The sequence below is a fragment of the Nasonia vitripennis genome, chromosome 3 (genome assembly GCF_009193385.2).
Source record: "Nasonia vitripennis strain AsymCx chromosome 3, Nvit_psr_1.1, whole genome shotgun sequence".
Lineage (NCBI taxonomy): Eukaryota > Metazoa > Arthropoda > Insecta > Hymenoptera > Pteromalidae > Nasonia > Nasonia vitripennis.
This window is the reverse complement of record NC_045759.1, coordinates 22,574,093-22,594,948: the sequence shown is the minus strand read 5'-3', so window position 1 is coordinate 22,594,948 and position 20,856 is coordinate 22,574,093. Positions and strand designations below refer to the sequence as shown.

At 46.6% G+C, this 20,856-nt stretch overlaps 2 protein-coding genes and 1 long non-coding RNA gene across 6 annotated transcripts; 2 read left to right on the top strand and 1 right to left on the bottom strand.

Annotated features, from left to right (window-relative positions):
* Window positions 1-13,945: 13,945 nt before the first annotated feature.
* Window positions 13,946-16,637, top strand: LOC116416919. The gene is made up of 2 exons (XR_004227218.2): window positions 13,946-16,320; window positions 16,417-16,637. It is a non-coding gene; the product is annotated as an uncharacterized LOC116416919 (long non-coding RNA).
* Window positions 16,401-19,333, bottom strand: LOC100121045 (mitotic spindle assembly checkpoint protein MAD1). 4 transcript variants are annotated; one of them, XM_001604580.6, is made up of 7 exons: window positions 19,210-19,333; window positions 18,787-19,056; window positions 18,490-18,720; window positions 17,968-18,416; window positions 17,427-17,891; window positions 17,046-17,353; window positions 16,401-16,966 (listed from the first exon to the last, which is right to left on the bottom strand). In XM_001604580.6, the coding sequence occupies exons 2-7, from the start codon at window positions 19,054-19,056 to the stop codon at window positions 16,614-16,616; spliced, it is 2,076 nt and encodes a 691-aa protein (XP_001604630.2). In that variant the 5' UTR covers window positions 19,210-19,333; the 3' UTR covers window positions 16,401-16,613. The 4 variants fall into 4 exon arrangements, with proteins under 4 accessions (XP_001604630.2, XP_031783184.1, XP_032453897.1 ...); XM_031927324.2 differs by having other exon boundaries at window positions 18,787-19,074; window positions 19,210-19,315; XM_032598006.1 differs by having other exon boundaries at window positions 18,787-19,081; window positions 19,210-19,314.
* LOC100121020 (ER membrane protein complex subunit 10) lies at window positions 19,215-20,766 on the top strand. The gene is made up of 4 exons (XM_001604555.6): window positions 19,215-19,594; window positions 19,674-19,937; window positions 20,014-20,280; window positions 20,375-20,766. Exons 1-4 carry the CDS (start codon window positions 19,535-19,537, stop codon window positions 20,477-20,479), a joined length of 696 nt encoding a protein of 231 aa, XP_001604605.1. The 5' UTR covers window positions 19,215-19,534; the 3' UTR covers window positions 20,480-20,766.
* Window positions 20,767-20,856: the final 90 nt, after the last annotated feature.

Genomic DNA, 20,856 nt, shown 5'->3' with positions numbered 1-20,856 from the left:
GCGCGTGGATAGAGAAAAGCTTTTAAATGATTATACGTCGCTTGGCTTGGTTCTTCAATTTTTCAAGCTTCTTTTCTCTGTGTGCGCGCGGGGGAGTTTTTGATACTACGCGCGCTGGGAATAAGGAAGGAAAGGTTTCTTATGGTAATCGAGAATATCACCACTGCCGTATAGTGGTCTTCGAAGGAAAAATTTATCGCGCTATAAAAAAGTAATTAACTCAATATAACCGCTCTATATATCTCCCTCTCTCTTTCTCTCTCGATTCTCCCGCAAACATCAGGAAAATTCTTATAACATTCCGCCCCACTTTAATTAAAACCCGAAGCATCGCCCCCCGCAACAACCCCCTCGCGAATTAGCGCTATATTCCGATGTCAATACACCCCCGCTCAGTCGTCGTTGACCACCAGCTTTTCCACGACTCTACTCGCCTCCACATACATACATACGTATACAAGTGTACAGAGCCGAGTAAGACACGCGCGCGTGTATTTCCCTCGAAAATTTTCTTCCCCCCCACCCCCCCCGTCGACGCGCACGTGCCTTCCCTGCGACCGTAAACCAATTAATTCGCTGGGGCATCGGTGCAGAGAAGGGAAAGGAGAGAAAGGACCGGCAGGGGGCTGACTAACTTTTATACTCGGCTCACCTTTCGCCGCTTCGTTATATTACCGGCTAGCTGGATTTCGTTAATACTACCGCTGCTGCTTAGCTTTTCTTATTTCCGCGTTCGGACTTCATTTCGAGGATTGCGCGCGCGTATATGTGTGTTTACCGAGACGATCGCGCCATTAGTATACGCGAGGTCTATAGTTGGGAAACTTTTTTTCCCCCCTTTGCTCACTCTCGACTTTCTATGATTATTACACGTTTGTGTGTGGGTATTATAGGGAAAAAGCTGGGCGTCGCAATTGAAAAGTTCTTATTTATGCAAAAGTTCATTATTACGTTATGATAAATAACTCGTTTCGCCGAGTTTGTACAGAGAGAGAGAGAGAGAGAGAGAGAGAGAGAGAGAGAGAGAGAGAGAGAGAGAGAGATATCTCGCGGCGGCTTTAATTATTCATGAGCCAGAGCTGGCATTCTTTGCATAATGCCACCCCCGGCGCGGCTCGTCGGGCAAAAGGAACGAGAGACAGATCAATTAAGGTATTAATAAACTCTCGATATTCTAAAATTTCCCCCCAGTGTACATCGTGGCCGATATCCGTGTACAGCGTTTTTGCATTTGGTAACGAATCCCGAATGAATAAATAAATAAACAAACAAAGGCGAGAGTCGCTCGTGACTCACTCAAAGCTGTGTGTACAGTCGTTATCTCTGACTAAACGTAGTCGGTGATTAAAAATCGCGATGATTTTCGCAATGCCAAACGCCAGCATTACGTGTGTGTTGTGAAAGGGTTTATTATCGGCTACTCGGTAAAGGCTTTATGATTCTGCATGAAAAGGAAACACAATCGCTTAAAATAATCGAAATTGATTCGCGATCGCCGTGTATACTGCAATTATATGCGTTCCGGCATTGAATACTTCGTTATACTTTGCAAGTGATGTCCTGCTATACTGCCAATTGACTGCGCTGACAGAATACCCTTATTAAAACTTTCATTGTACTGTCTTACAGCCGTGTACATAGTATTTCTCCGTAATATTCAAAAGAATACAAATACCGCCATGATGAACCGGAGGATCAAAAGTTTGTCATCGGTGTTCGACATGCATCCGAAGTGCATCTCCAGTTTCATATTAAAAAATGATCGTTATAAAGTTCCGCGCTTTTAAAGGTCAGTTAAAAGCACTCGATCTCCCTGTGAAAACTTCTCGTACACACTATATACTCGATTCAGGGAAAAATAACAACCCGGACTCCCGTATACGCATATTATTTCTCCGATACGCCCACGCCATACCGAAGCTGCTGCAGACTAGAAAATGTAAAAAGTTCCCTCGCAAAACTCAAAGAGTTACAACTTTGGTTTCTCCCCCTCGGGCGCCCAGAGAATAATCAATACACGCACGGGGCTCTCCGCGCTGGCGAAAAAATAGCCTCATCTCCCGAAACTATCCCCGCCGCGCACGCAATCCAGCGACTCCGCAGACCTAAAACGCGCGGCTCACCTCTAGCTTACTCCGCTTTATCTTGCTTTGTCTTTATCGATTTATCATTCCTCCCGCTCATCCTTCCGCGCTCTATACGTATATACACGCGGCATCGTCAGGGCGCACATAGGTGCAGCGTAGAGGCGACGGCGGCAGAGCTAGAGGAGCATCCCCCTCGTGATGTGTACGCGTAAACTGAAAAGTCCTGTAGCGAGAGAGAGAGAGAGAGAGAGAGAGAGAGAGAGAGAGAGAGAGAGAGAGAGAGTGCGGCCACTAATGGACTGGCGCTCCCGAGATCGTATTTCTCTACTCTCCCTCTCCCTTCCTCTCTCTCTCTCTCTCTCTCTCTCTCTCTCTACCAGTGTATGGGTGTATATATATATATAGAGAGAGAGAGCTCTCTTTTCGAAGCGCGGGCGCGCGAGTGTATACGCCTCTAGTCCTTTCAGCGCGATATCTGCTTATGCGCTTAAATTCTCCCTCCGGCAATTGAATGCACGGCTCGATGTCGCGTATATATTATATACCTGTATGCGTGCCTCGATTATTTAGCCTCTCACCACTACTGGCCTACTGAGCCTTTTTCTTATTTCTTGCCGCTCATCTGTGTGTGCGTGGGTATACAGTCGCGTCTTATTCTTCGTCTTGGCTTCTTTTTTTTTTCTCCTCCTCATTCCGCCTGATACGAGCTCTTTTTTATCTCGACGCGCTTATGGGGTGGGAGAGTGCCGGGATAATTCCGAGTTTTTTACGGGGGCAGCGCGAGCGTTGACTTTATGGGCATTTTTTCGGGCCGCGAGGAGGGTAGGGGCTTTGAAGTGGTGATAATATGCGAGAGAACGCACGGGGATGGGAATTTTTTTCCTTTTTTTTTTCTTCATCAAAGTTCGTACTCCATCTACGTCTCTGATGCGCGCACGGAACGTAATTATATTTTCGCGTATAAGCATATCAACGAAATTTGAATTTCCCGGCGCAAATGTACTGAAAACCTGGGTAAACAAAGTGCATTTCATATATGAGCGAGAGAGAAAAAAACTCGAATGCACGGAAACAAACACGGGTACATAACGCGAAAAATGAAATGGACCAGAAACCTGCGGCCAGAGGACTAAAAATCCTGCGCCGGCAGTACATTGTACCGAGCGGCGTACACTCAGAGAGCGAGCTGTAGAAAACGCAAACAGAACGTTTTTGTCGCTCTCGTATTCTCTTAATTTTTCAAAAACAAAGGAACTGCGCTTTTCCACCCAACTGCAGCGCAGCTTTTCGACAAAGCTTGCGCGGCCTCTATAATTCGGCGAAGGTCTCTCTTTGCGTTTTATTCAGCGCGGAAAGCTCGGGCCGGAATAAAAAAAAAAGCTCCACTGCCGCATGACATTAGCGAGTGTAAACGACGCTGTCAGCTCTCCCTCTCTCTTCCGATAAAGCCTCGCAACTTTTCCTATTGAAACTTTTGAGGCGAGCGCGCACGCGCACTTGTTTTTGGGACAAACAAACCTGTTGCGGAATGCCACCGCTCGAGGATACACTCCACACTCGGTCTCTCTGTGCTCGCATACATTCGCGCGAAAATTCAGGTCAGCTCGAGGAAATTATGCGCAAGCTTCATTAATGCGAGCGCGAAATTCGTTTCTTTATTTTTGCGGGGCATGTATAGTGTGTATCGCAAAAATTTGGAAGCGGCTTTCCGATGTAAATTTCTACTATAGTGTATTCAAGGAGGGGTGGGGGGGGGGGAGAGAAGCATGTGTTGTAGGCTATGCAAATTCCGACGCCGCTGCTGCTGCTGCTGGTTTATTAAATAATTCATGTGTTTTCCTTTCAATGTACTCACAAGCCGCTCATCAGGTGTTGCTGATGCTCTTCCTTCAAGGCTGTGTGTTAACGAATTATTTTCATCGAGCGATGCGCGCGGCAATTTAGTTTCGTTTTATTACATGCATATACTGAACATCGGGATTACTCAGGGATGATTAAAATCCCTTTTAATCTTTGCATAGTTCAAGCCGCGATACTTTTTACCCGCGGGGAGGAGAAAAAAAAAAAGAACGCGGCAGGGCAGCCGCTTCGCGCGGGAGAGCGACTATTTTTGCTATTTAAAATGCCGGAAGATGAGGACTTAGTGTAAGCTGGCGTATAATTTTTGCATTACACGGTAAATAATGCGAGCTTCATCTCTCTCTCTCTCTCTTGGAAATATGAAATTCTCCTCCGCACACGCATACGCAACTTTGTACAAAGCGGCCGTCGGCGAGTAAAAAAATATATATTGTGCACTAGGCGCCTATATGAGGATTAAGTTTTCTGCGTGAAAAAGTGAAGACAAAATTATCAAGTTAATTATACGATACAATACAAATCGGCTTTTTAGCCTGAGTGGCCCAAGCAGCAGTCCTAACAGGAGGCAGTTTTAGCACAAGTGACATGCCGCTATATATATATATATATATATATATATATATATATATATATATATATATATATATATGCACTGGGTTCCCAGATTTGGATGAGGGTAAATATAAAGGGCCTATGCGCCACCTAGCGGCCCTATTCGGAAGCTTGGCGGGAGTGAAGCCAGTCCAAAATTGTATCGCTAATTCGATTTGGCGCGGTCTACTGCACAAGCGAAAAAAAAGCTCGGAGTAGCAGACCTGCAGGGCTCGTTATATCCGAGGGGAAAAATCCGGGAGCTCCTCGAGTCGGGGCGGCCCGATGAATAATCAATGACGCTCCGGTATAAAGTCCTATATTTACAGCGATACATAACAAATCCCGGGCTCGCAGAACACAATGCAACGTAGCCCTCGCGGCTGCAAAGCTTTCTTTCTCTCAAGAATCGCAACACAAATTTTAATTCACAAAAGAAGCATTAATACTCCGGCCACGTCGTCCGCGTTCCAAGCTCGTACAGTCGAGCACAAGTCGAGCCCGTGCGAGTGTATATAGAGCTTTATATGCCAGTCGGCGTATACGTATACACACAGGCCCGAGGCGGCGATACAGGCGCAAACGCTGCACTTACCCGCGCGGCAGTGGACTGCACGCTGCAGCGTCGTCGCCACGCCGGTTATTGAATTATTAATTAAGCCGGTTAATTAACAAACGATAGGCCGTATATAGCAGCTTGCGCCGCAGCCCTATAAAGCTCGATCCTCTCTATCTATATCCGTCATATCGCTGTGTGGGTGTGCACGAGGCCGGCGCGTCGGCGGCAATTGCAGGCCGCACACGTTTCGGCCGATTGGACCAGCTCCTTTGCATTAGGAGCCGCGTAGCTCCTAGCCTCCCTCTCTCTCTCTCTCTCTCTCTACTCTGACGAATATAACTCGATGCGCGATCGGAGTTGGAATTAGTGCAGCGCAGTGGACGATGGAGAGAGATGCAACTTCTAATGCGCTCCGCGCGCTCAGTTCCGCCGCGCGGCCGGTTAATAACGCGGGCTGGGCCATTATTCCGCTGGAATCGTATCTAATGGGATTCTCCCTCGTCTCTGCTCGGATAGCTGCTTTGCTCTCTCCTTTATTTTATAATCGCCCTGTCCTGCAGTTATCTCGCTTCGTTTGACTCTGAGCGCAAGGCCGCGCGCGTTCGCCTTGAATATTAACGAGTATATTTACGAGCCGCGATGTGCTTTCCTTTCGTTCGCATTACGGGAAAAGGGATCGAGTTACATCCCTTACGCGCCCCGCATGCGGAATCCTTCGCAAATACGCACAGAGAGTAAAAAAAAAGGATTGCGCCTGTTTAAATATGAAATCCAATCTAAATACCAGATCTGCCCTCGTAGTAGATCCGCATTGATTGCGGCCCTCATATACTCCGAACAAAGGCTCTCCCTCTCTCTCTCTCTCGCTCGCGAAAAGTTCTCGACCTTCGCGCGCCGGCGACGGGGACTATTCCCGCAGCGATATCGGCTCGATTTTTTTCCTCGGCTTCTCGAGGCACCACCGAGTGCGCGCTCCCCGGGGAAATTTTAAACCCCACGGGCTGGAGAGTCCGGCAGCAGCAGCAGTCCCTTAACCGGCCTCTCTCCGCATACTGATCGGCGCCTGACACTCATTTTCAGCGCGACGGGAACGCGCGCGCGGTGATTGTCGACAAAAAAAGGAGGAGAGAGAGAGAGAGAGAGAGAGAGAGAGAGAGAGAGAGAGAGAGAGAGAGTCGCGGGAACAAGGGAAAATGGGTATAAAAATGCAAAAGGGAACGTTTTATACATACGAGAAGGAAGGAAGGAAGGAAGGAAGGAAGGAAGAAAGCGGACTGAATAAAATATCTGTTTGGTTAGAAGTCATGGCTATTCAGAAGCTGTCGCTCAGCGACAACGGCCGGCTCGGCTCTCCGCGTGAAAAATTAATCGTCTCTCTCTCTCGGAGGAATCGGAGGGGCGAAAGAGAGAGCAAACCCGCGCGTAAATTGTAACAAACGGGGCGCATCGTTTCGCCGCATTAAAATTAATGACAAGCCGACTACGAGCCCGAGATATCCGCGCGCAGTGCTGGAGAAGAAGGGCCAGGACCGACGACGAACAATAATGCAAACAGACACGCGATAATCCGGCAGAGAGAGAGAGAGAGGATCCCCCTCGTTAGGTGCTTCGTCCCGAGAATCTGTCCTGCTATCTCTGCTCTGCTACCGCCGACAAGTTCGCGAGTACCTATCCTCTCTCCCTCCCTCGCTTATTATTACCGCTACGATCTTCGTCTAATCACGAGGATTACAGGTCCGGTCACTGCCTTCTCTCGTTCTACACGTAATCCGTAATTTTTTTTCGTGTTTTCGGGGATCATACCGATCGATTATCCATGCGCATCTCCTCGTTAATCTTCCAGTGTGTCGCTCATCAAAGTGGGAAACAATAGCTCGCGCAGCTTTTTAAACAATGCACACACTCGAGCTCGAAGGGAGCCCAGCGTTAACGCGAAGAAAGTCCCGAAGCGATGACAATAGACGTGCACGCGGAGAGATTAAAGCCTCGATTATACGCATCAGCGTCGCGTGTGTTATTATACTCCCGCGGCGGCTCGTTATAACGAAGCGCGCGGCGCCCGCAGAAGTCAAGAGAGCAGCGAGATGACAGTTGCGCGGGGGAATTCGAAGCCCGGATACGTGTGTATGTACACGACGCCGCATTGAATAATACAAGCGTCGAGTAGCGTCGGCGCTTTATCGACGGGATGATCTTAATTTCCAGGGATATCGGCTTTTTCGGCAGTGCGCACTGATGAAGATGTTTGATGATGTTAAAATTCCAAATCCAGCAGCATTGATGTCGCTCATCTGTCGAGAAAAAAAGAAGCCCATCTCTCGTCTTGGCTGCAAGCTCACTTGCTATTCTCAAAGCGCATCGTTAACAACAATTACGCGTAGCGTGCGCTTCTCGCAGCAGCTTCTATACGCTCTACCTTTTTCCTCTTAGCCGAAAACGAGGAGAAGCTACAGCGGCAACTTGGCGACAGCAGCGATACGCGCGCGGGCGTCTTCCGCGCCATATATAGAGCGAGAGCTGTGCGGATTTCCCCCTTCGAAGAAGAAACTCTGCGGGGAGAGAGCGTCCCGGCGTTTTGAATATTTAACCCGGGAGCGAGCGATCCTTTTAAAACGCGCATTTTATGAATGATTGAGCGCACCCCTTTCCGCGCGCCGCCACTTTGCCCCCGCGCGTCTCTCTCATTCTAATAGAAGCCCGACTGTGTGTGTGTGTGTATGTGTGTGTGTGTGTGTGTGGGAGCTCGCTGCATAAACCATGTGCGCCCGGAGCGAGTCGATGTACGCAAATGCATATACAAGAAGTCGAGCGCGGATGAGCTACTATTGAGAAAAAAAAGCAGCGGCAGGTTCGTTAAGGGAAATAAAAGAGTAGCAGCTAGGGCAAAATGGATCGCGTCGCATACAGGGTATACGTCCTTTATCTATCTCGCGTCCCCTTCGCTTATCGAGCGCTTCCAGCCTCTCGCCTATTAGGAATGCCGAGTTGGCCTCTGCCAATCACGCGGAAGCTTCTTCGCCCGCATACCAATTTCCTTTCTCTTCCCTCTCTCCCTCCTCTTCGCGGTCGCATAGCACAGCCGTTCAGTCGTGTCGCCTCAGACGATCGTTCGTCATCCTCTCTCTCTCTCTCTCTCTCTCTCTCTCTCTCTCTCGCAGCCCTTGGGGTATACGTCCTCCGCTGCACACACACGTATACGTACACACCTTCGCTAGAGAGAGAGTGAGACAGAGAGAGAGAGACTGAGCTCTGTCTCTCTCTAATTGCCGGCTCGTTTTTCGCTGAATCCGCTCCTCATACAGCTCTGCGTGGAAACTCAATAGTCGATGATTTATCTTAAGACACTCGTTTCAGATGCTGGTCGCGATCACACAGCCTCGCTGGAGAGAGCTGAGAGAAAGAAAGGACGCCAGCATAAATCAGGAGCCTCTTTCGCGCGACTGTGTGTATACACTGCACTTTCCTCTATACCCCTACCACCACCGGCGCCGCAGCTCTTTCTCTCGTCAAACCTATAGCAAAGCGTGCGTGTGATTCGGGACGTGAGCTCTTCTCTTTCTCTCTCTCTCTATGGCGGCGTTTTATTGTCTGCTCTCTGTGTGCGCGGGATAGAAGTGCTGCTATACCGGCGGCTAGAGTGTATAGGAAAGAGCCATCGCTTCGCTTTGAGTTCGCGCGCGACGGGAGAGAGTGAGTGTATCGAATGGAATCTCGTCGGGACTGAAAAGCGATTGCTCCTGATGATACGCTTGAAAGTATACTTATTACGATGCTGGAGAATAGCTAATACGTATATCCGAGATTCGAAAATTCCCGCCCTGCCGAAAGCTCCTTGTCTCCACCCCTTCCCCCCCGCGTATATAGTGCATACACACACACGCACACGATTGATGCGCTTTTTACGAGTATAATACGACCGCCTCTCGGATCCATCAGGGAAAAGTCTAAGCACCGCGTCGTAAAGGTGCAGACTCACACACACACACACACGTATACAGACATAAGACCGGCGCGCTGCAGCCGCAGCTGCATACACGCATATGTATATTTTACGCGCTTAAAAGCAGCCTCTTATCCGGAAGCTCTATGTACCGGTGCTCTCTGCAACGCGGCGAGGCCGTTATATCTGCAAGCTCGCCGCCCTTCTCGGCTGCTGAGAGAAAGGGCCGCCGCCGCCTCGTACTCGTTATAGAAATGATTTGTCATTTTCCTTTTTGCGCGAAAGAGAGAGAGAGAGAGAGAGAGAGAGAGAGAGAGAGAGAGAGAGAGAGAGAGAGAGAAAAAGAGAAAAAGAGGCTTGAAATTCGGGGGACGACGCGAGAGTGGCTGCTTCTTTGCGACCTCTCTCGCGCTCTCTGATTTTTTTTTTTCAAGCCGGGTATAAAGAGCGCGCACGGCATAACGAGATTTTTCGAAAGTTCGCTCGTAAAATTTTCGAGTTACGACGACTCTCTCTCTTTTCGAGAGCTAAGAAATAACGTAAAGTATTCAGCGATGACTACTGTCGAAAATAAAAAATAGTTAAAAAAAAAATGAAAGCTTTATCGGGGGCCGCTCTGTTTAGACTACGCATGGCGGCGTAAAAGCTCGCGTTCTATCGTTTACGCGGACTCCTTTATTTCGAGCTTTTTACAACCGCGCGGCCCCCGCCGGATTGAAAGGTTTTTATATACTACTGCGCGCGAGAAACAAAGCTCGTTTTTTGCGAGAAGCGTACATAGTAAAAGTCGATATAGTATATAACAAAATCATCGGAGCGCATAGAGTCCAGCAGCAGCAGCCTTAATTGAATCGTGTATGACAAAGAAGCTCGAGTTCGAGCCGAGCTTGCAGCGTCCGCGCGCACATGTACAGAGAGCCGTCGGCGCGCGCGTCCGGTTACTCGCGTGCCTCGAATCCGTAAGTTAGGCCCTCGCACTATTACTTAAGCCCCTCGTCCGTCTGCAGCCGTCGGCGTGATTGCCTCTCTCTCTCTCCCTTCGCCGCATTCGACGAGGGCCACTTTCTGCCCGCCGCGCGCGAGCTTGCGCGTTGCGTCTCTAATCCGCGAAATTCTCCTCGTTGTATGTATGCGCAGCTTTCTACTCGATGAAGTAGCCTCTGAGGATGTATAAGCTCACGCGATATTTCTCTCTCCAAGAGAGGGCTTAATAGTTTTTTGATATTACACGAAGGTGTGTCTTCGTCTGAGTGGATTATGCGTGGGGGTGTGTAGCTTGTAAAGTCGCAAGAAACAGTTATTAACTTGGCGAAACTCGATGAATGTAGGGCAGTAAAACAGCCGAGAGAGAGAGAGGCAAAGCGCATATCTGTTTGTTGAAACAAGCGCTTTTACGAGGAATGATGTGGAAATTTCTCGCTGAGAAGACTGTAGTGTAGTGGAAAATATGTTCTTCTGCGGCACGTCGTAAAGGACAGATTTAAATTCAAAACGCAGCGCGCTGTGGCTTGAGCCTCTGGAAGAAGTCGAAGAGCGCTTTTTGCGCGTTGGAGAATGAATCGCGTGTGTTTTTTCTTTATGTCTCTGTTATAGTATTATGATAACTATAGAATCAGAGCAGCAGCAGCAGCGAGAGTCTCGGTAAACATTATCGTGTAAAACTTGAAATCGATGTACACGAGCATAAATGAGATCGAGTTCAAAGAAGAAGTTCCTCGAAAAGCTCCCCTGCATCGCGGTCGCGCTGCTCTGTAACATTGCCCGATGGCTAATTGCCCTCGAAACTTCCATAAAGTAAGGTCACCGCAGCGTATAAACTCGTCCCATAAAACAAGCTCCTGTCTGTGTATAAAGCGAAAGAAGAAGATGAAGAAGACGACGAGGAGCTGAGAAAAAAAGAAGCTGCAAAGAATTCACTTTACCTCCCATTCCGGGCGCCTTAATATCAAGTCCAGCTGCTCGGTTAATTTCCCAGAAAGACAATACCCGCACACGCACGCGGCGGCGCTCGAAAGTGCGCAGTAAAGCCGCTATTTCGCAGATTGAAGCGAGGCCATTCCTCTTTCGCCTTTCCTTTTTTATTTAGACCCGCCGCCGCCCCTGATGGGCTTGCTTAGTCGTTTTGCTAAGTGGTTGCGTGAAGAAGGAGCGGCTATATCGCTTGTGTGTGTGTGTGTGTGTGTGTGGCTGTGTATACACGTATAGAGTCGCCGTCTCTCTCTCTCTCTCTCTCTCTCTCTCTCTCTCTCTCTGAGAAAGTATAGTCGTAAACATTCAGCAGACACGCGACTTTCTTCAGCGCGACGACGCCGCTGTACACACCGCCACTTAGGCACACTTTAATGTCTTTAAGGCCGATAAGCGCTGGCGTATACAGACATTTCCACCTGCGCGCGCTATATCTACCGCTGCTGCGCCCAGGCTTTTTAACGAGCGTTAAGTATCTGCACTTTGAGGCATTAACCCAATCATCGAGTTGCCGTGTGGGGGAGTCTCTTCGCGGTAACTCACTTTTCTTCGAAATTTCACGAGGTAGAAACTGCTACTTCGCAGTGCTGTATACTTCTTCTTCTTCCGCTTCCACTTCGTGCTGATGCGAGCGTTTCGTACACCGAGCTTGCGAGCTTTACGGGGGTGAGTCTTTGGACTGGATGGTTCTCGCCATCGTCCCGAGAGTTTGTGATTTCGACTACATTTTTATTTTCAAATATCGACGGTATACTTACTCGATTCTCGATATCCCAGTAGAAAAGCTCGACTGTAGTCAGGCGTAAATATTTCAGCGCGCGCGTCGGTCGTTCCGAACGCATTACAAGCTCTCGGCCGATACAAGCGAAAGAACGTATAACTCGAGCTTTTAATTATTCGCAGCTGGAGCGCCCTCGTGCTGTGTATACGCGTATACGCACGGGGATATGTATAGAGGCTTGTACACCCAAGGGAAACAGCGGCAAGTGCCATGATATTAGCTCTCCGCGCGCTGTGCGGATCTGTCGAATTCCGAGCCTCGAGGCACACACACACACGTGTAGCTATATATTGTTATGGGTATAAATCTAGCGGTATTATTAGATGGTTAAAATTCGAACGGAAATGTACAAGCTATGCTTCTAACAAACCCTACGACACGCTTCGCCATACCATAATATCGACGAAACAATTCGAACTTTGCGGAAATGAAAAAAGCGCGCGCAATTCGAGATCGTTTTAATTTTTCATGCGGCGATATTTTTACAGCTGTGCGCGGCGTTACAGCCTGGAAACGTCCGAGTCGTAAATAGAGTATCAAAAAACATAAATCGAATATCTTTTATCCGCGCCGGCGACGACGACGGACGCCCCCGCGTATATAGTGCACGTAGCTATGCGTCATGTGTGCATAAACCGTATTTATCGGCGATTTCTGGAGTCACCTACTTGAAAATTTTATTATTCGCATAGCTCGTGCGCGCGCGCGCGCGCGAGTAAAGGGACATAAAGGAGAAGAAGAGAGAGGAATGAAAAAAAGAGAAAAGAGAATACGAGGCGAATAAGTCGATCGGCATTGACATATCCGATCTCCAATTTAATATCACCCACTGGCCAGCAGATTCGCGCCTCTCTCTCTCTCTCTCTCTCTCTCTCTCTCTCTCTCTCTCTCTCTCTCTCTCTCTCTCTCTAGTACGTATATAAAAGCTGCGCCCTATAAAATTGGAATTCGTATACGTCCACAGCACAGTAGTCGCGCCAGAGAGCTACGACGGCGGGGATTTTATTTTCGCTGCGTAAACAGACGGTCAACGGCGAGCGACCGATGTAGGTATACGCGTATAAGGAAATATTTGCCGCGGAGTATTCGCTATACGTACATGTATACAGTTTCTTTATACGAAAGAGAGCAAGAGCTGTACTCACGCGGGCTTTCCAATTACTATATCGGCTAAATTTACCGAGGGCCAGCGCGTAAACTCGCGATAAATTCCCAGCGAAAGAGAGCGCAGTACTTCATCCCTGGTCGAGTTGCCCAGGCGCAACTTTTGCTCTTTCCAAGTGTGCCGGCTAACGCAATTTTTCGGATGGGATTTCATTTTTCAGCCGCCGCGTACGTCCGAAAAAAGCTCGCTATAATTCACTGCGATTAATTCGCCGTTATACACCGACAATCGAATAATCGTCCGGACAATACAGCCTCTTTTTCCTGGCTTAATTCATAGATCCCTTCGGAAATAAAATTTCTCTTTGGGAGAGCGCGCTCGCGCGCGTATATACACCTGAGAGAAAAGAGCTGCTGCGGCACGTCCAGTCCGTCGACGAAGGAGATAAACTTGACCTACGCGTACTCCACTACTCTTCGTTCGTTCACGGTATACAGGTATATATATAGACGTCCGGAGCACTTTTCTTCACTCCACCTATAGTATATCCCTTTTACTCGCCGACCGTGTGTGTGTGTGTGTGTGTGTGTGTGTACGTGCGGCTGGAGTCTGTAATTTCCGGCCGGCACTACTCGGACCCTTCTTATTTCCCGTCACGTCTCTCGCTCCTGGTATATAGCACTGTGTGTGTGTCTACGTTTGCTCTACAGATCCATCCGCCGAGACTCTCGAGTAGTTGCTCCTCTTGCGACTCTCTTAAGAATTAAGCGTGTAACTGATAATTATCACAGGCGACAGCTCCTCGGGGAATCGCGTCCTGGCTCTCTTCTCTACTCTCGCCGCCTGTAATTTTCCGAGCTTTTTTTTTATTGCCGCTGCCGCACCGACTGGGGACTTATAGCAGTAGTAGTTCGGTTGCTCACACCTGAGCGTCGTGGGAGTACACAGCTTTTTTTCTTCTCCGCAGCTTTGACGGGCGATTTTAAAGAAGAAAGCTCTCGCTCTTTACCGGAGCTTTTTCTAATTTAAAAGACATCGGGTTAAAAGCTCGCACGAGCAAACCGTATCACTTTAACCCAGAGAACGTAAATTCCCGAGCTGACCCGAGACCAAACTCCACACACTCCCGTGTCTGAATAATTCCGCGCGGCGGCGTCGGCGGCGGCCTCCTTGCCGAAACTCCAGCGCCGCAAAGAAGAACCGCCGTGCGGAGAGCTTTGCTTCTTCCCTATACTGCAGCGTCTTTTCCCACGAGAATTCGAGGGTCGTTTTTCCGGCCGGCGCTCCTCCTCTTATCGGCCGCCGATATCTCGGACAATATGTATCCCGGACAATCGAGGATGTGTCCTCGGCGGCGGCTTCTTCTTCTTTCGTCCTCTTTCTCTTACCAAGTCTGATCAGCAAAGTTGGCCAAAGTGCAGACACACACACACACACACGTGCGCGGAAGTTGCGGCGGTGGCTATTGCCGCCTCGTGGCTATCGGCGAAGTTTGCGCACTACGGAGATGGGCTAACTTTGATAAGATACCGGTTTACTCTTGCCGCGATTGATTATATTTCTTCGCGTACGAGTGTGTGCGCCCCGGTCTCTCTCTCTCTCTCTCTCTCTCTCTCTCTCTCTACGAGAGAGCTTTTTACCTTACACACGTGTGATTCATTCGCTCAGCAGCTGATTTACAATAATGGATAGTCGCGGTGTCAGCTGCTGCGCGAAAGAATTACAAAGTTGACTCGGCGCTGAATTCCATCAGCTGAGCTTAAAATTTAACGAGCGCGGAGAGCTTCGGCTCGTGCCGTAAAAAATGAAACAGCGAGCATGCGCCTCTAACGAAAACAAAGTGGTCGCTAATGCCTCGCGCCCCGCATTATTTACAAGCGTGTAGTATATAGTAAATGATATATTCACAAGTCTCCGCAATCATCAATTTGGTAAGAAAGCAGCGGTCGCAGCCGCGTCGTCGCGCGTTAACTTTCGGGCGAGGCTTGATTGATAATCAGGAGGTCGCATATGCTTGCACAGTGTACAGTATACTGTATGTACATAGCGCATACGTATATACACATACACACACGCACACACACACACACACTTATAGGTATATAAGAGGGGCTGGCCTGCAGCGATGAGTTTGCGATTAAACGCGATTATAATTAAGGATAATGGAGTTTCGGCTTGGGAGTTCTCTCGGGCGTATCTGCCGTCGCGCTATGTCTTCTATGGGGCGAAGCTTGCAGACAGCAAGCTCTCTCTAGCAATCTAAGCTGCTGCTGCCGCTGCTGTCTCGGCGCATCTGCGCAAGCTCTCGAGCGTACCGGTATACGCTCTCGCTGATGCTTGTGTGTACTATGTATGTATGTGTATAGCAGTATATACACGGGAGTTCCAATAGGACGACACGGCAGCTGTAAAGCAAGTTCCACGGGGACAGCTTCGATTCAGCTGTCCGCCGCTCGGTCTGTTGCTTTTTGCGCAGTCAAGCTTTGTCGCCGGTTAATTAGGGAATACTGTACACTGTGCGGCTGACTTATAACGAAGAGCCATACACGAGCTTGCGAACAAAAATTTTCCGCGAAACGATGTTACATTTTAATTGCGCACGCAGTATCTATCCTTCGAGTTGTCTCGAAGCTTGCTGCTATGTACGGTAGTCCATTTGTTTATGCAAACAATCTGATTCATCGTTAACAAACGAAAAATAAATAATGAACTTCATCAGCGCTGGCAAAGCACAATGACGATTCGTTCCCTAGCGATGAGAAGAGAAAAAAAGAAAGAACCACCAAAAGGAAGCTGCTGCAGCAGTACTCGTAACCCAGTGTGCGCTTTCAACCTCAATTCTTATGCATCGCACTGCGCACTCGCGCTTTTATTATTATTTTCCATGCGCAGCTCGTTCCATTTTTCCTCCCTCGCAGTTATTGACACGCAAAAAGTTGTATTTTTAATGAGTATCCGCAGCTTCTTCTTTTATCTCTACACACCAAGCGTGCTGGCTTTAATAACGCGAGCTACATACGTATTCGCTTTAACGAGGGGCAGAGAGAGAGAGAGCGCGCGTCGTTTGATTATTGTCCAGCTGCCGGGGTGTAATTGCACTCATTGCACAGCGCCGCAGTTCTGATCGTGTCTAGTGGCTGCGGTGGAGCGCAGCGGCCCGACTCTACACCTACATACACTCGATAAGTAAGCTCTTCTTCGTCTCTGTCTGTATGTGTGTGTATTCGTGAAATCTCGTCGGCGCGACTTGGAAGAGAGAACGCGCCAAGTTTTCGATGGAATTTCCAAGTGTGCGAGTGTATACGCTGCAGCGAGCGAGCTGAGTTAGTAATATAACCGGAGTCTTGGCCAGACAGTTGTCTTTCCAATTATCTTTAAACAACCAATTAGTCGCGGTTCGCTGTCCTGACGGTTTAACTAAATGTCTGGGTGAGCTTTCTCGAAATATTCAGTACACTGTCAAGTGAGAGAAGTAGATGACGCTTGAATTATCGATAATAATCTTTTTATTTTACGCTATTTTAGATTTTTTTCTTTGAAAACGCATCAACGTCTTGACATTCGGAGTATAAAAGGGAAGAGTCAACGGTAAGTGTAAAATTACTTGACAATATATATATAATTAGCCTACGAACCGTATTCGAACGATTATCTTATAAATATCACTATATAGTTATGCCTTACACTGTATTACAGAAGACCATCTCGGTAGGAAAACATTTTTATGCGATTACGTTCGCCACCGTTTGCTGATCGAAAAGCTCGGACTGCACGGCGTTGAGGAACATGGGCACGCTGTGCTGGATCTTCAGGTAGCGCTCGATAAAGGCTGAGAGCGTCGCCGAGAACGGCGTCTCGATCATGTTCACGCCGTCGTCGTTGACGATGAAGAACAGGTAGTCGTCCGGCGAGTCCGCGTACTGACTCGACAGTTTGTACTGGCCCTCCTTCGTTCGATCGACCCGCCAGCCGAATAGCTGGTAGCAAGCCTGTCGGTATTCCTGCGACGAAGCTTTGAAAGCTTCCTTCAGACGAGCTATTTTTATTTCGTGCTTTTGTTGGAGTTCCGCTATTTCTGAGAATAAAAATAGGAAGATTATCGACATTTGGACTTGTGAATTTCAATGATATGTTCTTTGAGCGAATCAACGAACCTTTTGCTTGCAACGAGGAGGAAACTGCCGGTACACCTGAGGGGTTGCCAGAGGCCACGACAGCACGAAGTTGTTCGACTTCCTGCAGTAGGGCATTCTGTTTTGCCTCAGCCTCTTGTTCAGCCAATGCCAAAGGATTCAATTTGTAATGTAGGATTCTCGTGTTTATGTTGAAATCGCCCTTGAGGGCACGATGCTCGAGCTCGCCTTGTAATCTCTCGATTTCCGCCTTGAGCTTTTTATTTTCCTCTTTCAGACCTTTACCATCGCAAACCTCCAGATCAGATTCTAGTTTGGCAACCAGTTCTCTGAAGAGAGCAAATCAGTTGGTTGTATCAATGCAATTAGAATTTATGTTGGTATAAAAAAAAGCCTGTTTACCTGTAGCCTTCTATTGCACGTTCTAGCATTGGAATCCTTTCGTTGGTTACAGTGGGAGTTTCGTTGCTTTGGTATGCAGTGATCTCTTTTTCGTATGTATCAAGTTGCTGCCTATAGCTATCCCTTTCCCTTGTTACAAGAGACATCTTTTTTTGTAACCTGCTCACAAACCTGCTCAATCTTTCTTGAGAACTCGTTGTATCCGTGAGTAACTTCTTCGTTTCTTCGTGCTTCTGCTTTGTAGTTTCGAGTTCCCTCTTAAGAGCGTCTATCTGTGATCTCAATTGACCTTCTTCAGCAGTTAAAATAGCTTCGGATTGTTGTAACCGATTGATTTCTCGTCTAATAGCGATGGGACCGCCGGGAATTCCAATTGCTTCATATTCAGCTATTTTTGAAAGTAGTTCACTTTGTGTGATTTCCAATTGAGACACCTGTTTTTCAAGACTTTCAGTGCGCTGTAACCTAGAAGAAAATTTAAATTTAAATGTAAAATTGTACTCTCTTTGAGACTGTAAATTATATTTTAGATGTTATTCACCTGTGTTCGATTGTTGCCATTTGTTCTTCTAAAAGCAGCTTTCCTTTTACAGATTCTCTCAATGAAGAAATCAGGTCTCTTGCATGCGATAGTTCTCTCTCAAGTTCACTTACTTTAGAAGCTCTTTGCATGAATTTCTTTCCATCTTCCATCATGGACCTTTCACTCTCAAGGCTCTCGTATTTAATTTTCAAACTGTGTAATTCGACACATTGTACTTCAAATTTCTGCTGTATTACTCTTGCTTCCCTTAACTTTTCCTCAAGTTCAGTAATTTTTTTATGAGCTAATTCTAATTTCTTTTCATCTTCAATATTCCTTACAGAAGTTTCACAGGGTTTAGTGATATCTGGCTTTACTTCTTTCTTAATACAAAGTCGAAGCTCTTCTGTTAGCTTATTATTGTCCTCTACCAGTGACAGTATCTTATGTTCCATTTTGGTTCTCAGCTAAAAGCAAATCAGAAATAGTTTGTTGCAGAATTTCATTTCCTTCAAAACTTGATAAATTGACACAACAAACCTGAGATAACTCTCGTTCAGCCTGTGCCTGTGCAGCTTTAGCTTCTTGAACAGTTTTTCGTCCAACATCAACTCTCAACTCCAGCTGTTTTATCATTCGTTTATCTTGCTCAAGTTCTATTTCTAACAGTTTCTTTTCTTTTTTAAAACTTTCCTCCATTTCATGCCGAAGTTTGTGTAATTGTTGAACAGTAGCTTCTTGATGTGATAATCTGGTTTTCATACCAATTATCTAAAATATAACACAGTTTTATAGCCCAAAGTAAATTTTTGTGCAACGTTTGTTTCATTCACTTACCTCTCCTTTCATTCTGCGCCATTCCCACGGACTTCCTGGTATTTCGCTGTCAGTTTTATTCAAAGATCCACTTGCGGAGTCGTCTAGCTTCTGGCGTTTTGGGGTTTCACAAAGGCTCTCTCCAACCTCGTTAGCAGTTGACAATCTCTGGATATTGTCTGGGCGAAGGGAAAAACTATTGCTATTGCTTCTGCTTCTTTGCAAACCATCTGTTCCTGATCGCATCTCCCTGATCATCTTGCTAATTCTTGTTGGATTCTGGTCGTCCATCTGTAATGTAGACAATAACTTTTGTCTACATTAAGAATTTTGAAAACGCAAAAACTAACCTAAAAAGTATGTACTTGGCGCCGGTTTAAGTTAAGGCTATTAATGATTCTATATTCGTAAACGTGAAAAAATTCAATACTTAGCATCACAAACCTTTAAGGATTCACGAAGTCAACGATTACCCTTCATTAAAATATAAATAATTGAAAAAATTGTTTACGGATCGAAGTGAACGGTATTGACGCTCTACAATGATAACTTTTTTTTCATTTGAAAAGAGATAGAGCAGGTGGCGTATAAGTTGCTGGATCAGATGGCGACACCGTCCCGTCAAGTGACAACACAACACTTAACCTCGAAATCATGAAGAGGATGAGACACGAGTTTTAATCGATTTCCATAAAATAATGCCTATTATTTATTAGTCACGAGTGTTTTGTTTTTAGCCTAGTAAATTTCTAGAGCTCCAGAGTCAAAAATGTATTTAACTTATGGAACTGTTTTGGCATTTCTAAGTTTATTTTCGTTTATATCAGCTGTAAGCATCAAAAGAACTGACAGGGAGTAGCTAGTTTGATAATCCACTTTTTTCTAAACTTGATATAATTTTTTTGCAGAGTGAATTAGATTATGATGGGTGGTTGCAAGTAAGACTGTACCATTCCTTTGATGATCTACCTGTACCTCAGTATACGGAAAGGGGTAATGTTACTATTTCCAGTATACGAAGTGGAGCAGCTATTGTTGCTCAGCCATCGATAAGTAATGCTAATGTAGATAAATTAAGTAAACTTGCTGAAAATGGCAGCAAATATCGATTGAAAGCAGTAGTCAAAACATCGTCCGGTAGTGAAACTACTTTTCTTTCCTCAGTCTTAGCGGTAATTTTCATTTATATAGTCCGTTGAAACATTAGAATCAGGAATCCTCATACTAAAGTCCGTTTGAATTTTTCAGTGTAATCTAGTTGGTTCCAATTTACAAGATACGTTATATATTTGGCTGGACAGCACAGCTGAGCCAGTTGCAATCAATTTGATTTCGAGAGGTCCATGTTCCCAGGATACTCCAGCCACCCAAATGTGGACTACCGAGGTTCAAGTCAAGTACCCGGATGGTGGGCCAATACCCGACACTGCCACTTACATTCAGAAGATCGAAAGAGAGAAACAAGCCAGAGAAAGCGGGGAGGTTAAGGACAATCGCTCCTTCTTTGCTAAATACGTAAGTTACTTATCGAAATGAAATTTCAATTTCAAATTTTTTCAATTAATCTTTAATATTTCACGGAGTACGCTAACTAAACAAATTTTTCCAGTGGATGTACATAGTGCCAGCTCTGATATTCTTCGTGCTGACATCGGCGACAAATCCAGAAGCCGGCGGTGCTGGAGGTGGCGGAGGTGGAGGAGCTCAACGCTAAGAACTACCTCGTGTATCATACGTTTATATTCTATTTCGTACCAGTGGGTACTACGAACATAACTATGTGAAACAGTCATCTGCAGTTTTGTGTGTATAAATGGGTTTCATACAAAGAATGCCGAGTAATTCATGAATCAACATGCATAAATTTTAATCGAATTCATATTATTATGTATGCAATAAACAAAGTGTGAACCAAACAGCGCTTGATTCATTGATTGTTAAATTCGTGGACGAAACAAACTTTCTACTTGCAATAAAGCGTAAAGTTTAAAAAAAAAGAAAGTTGTATCCAAAGTTCATTCGATATAAATAACGCAGCTCACACCGGCCCCGTTTATCTAGTCCGCGGAAATTAGCCTACTAAACGGCCAG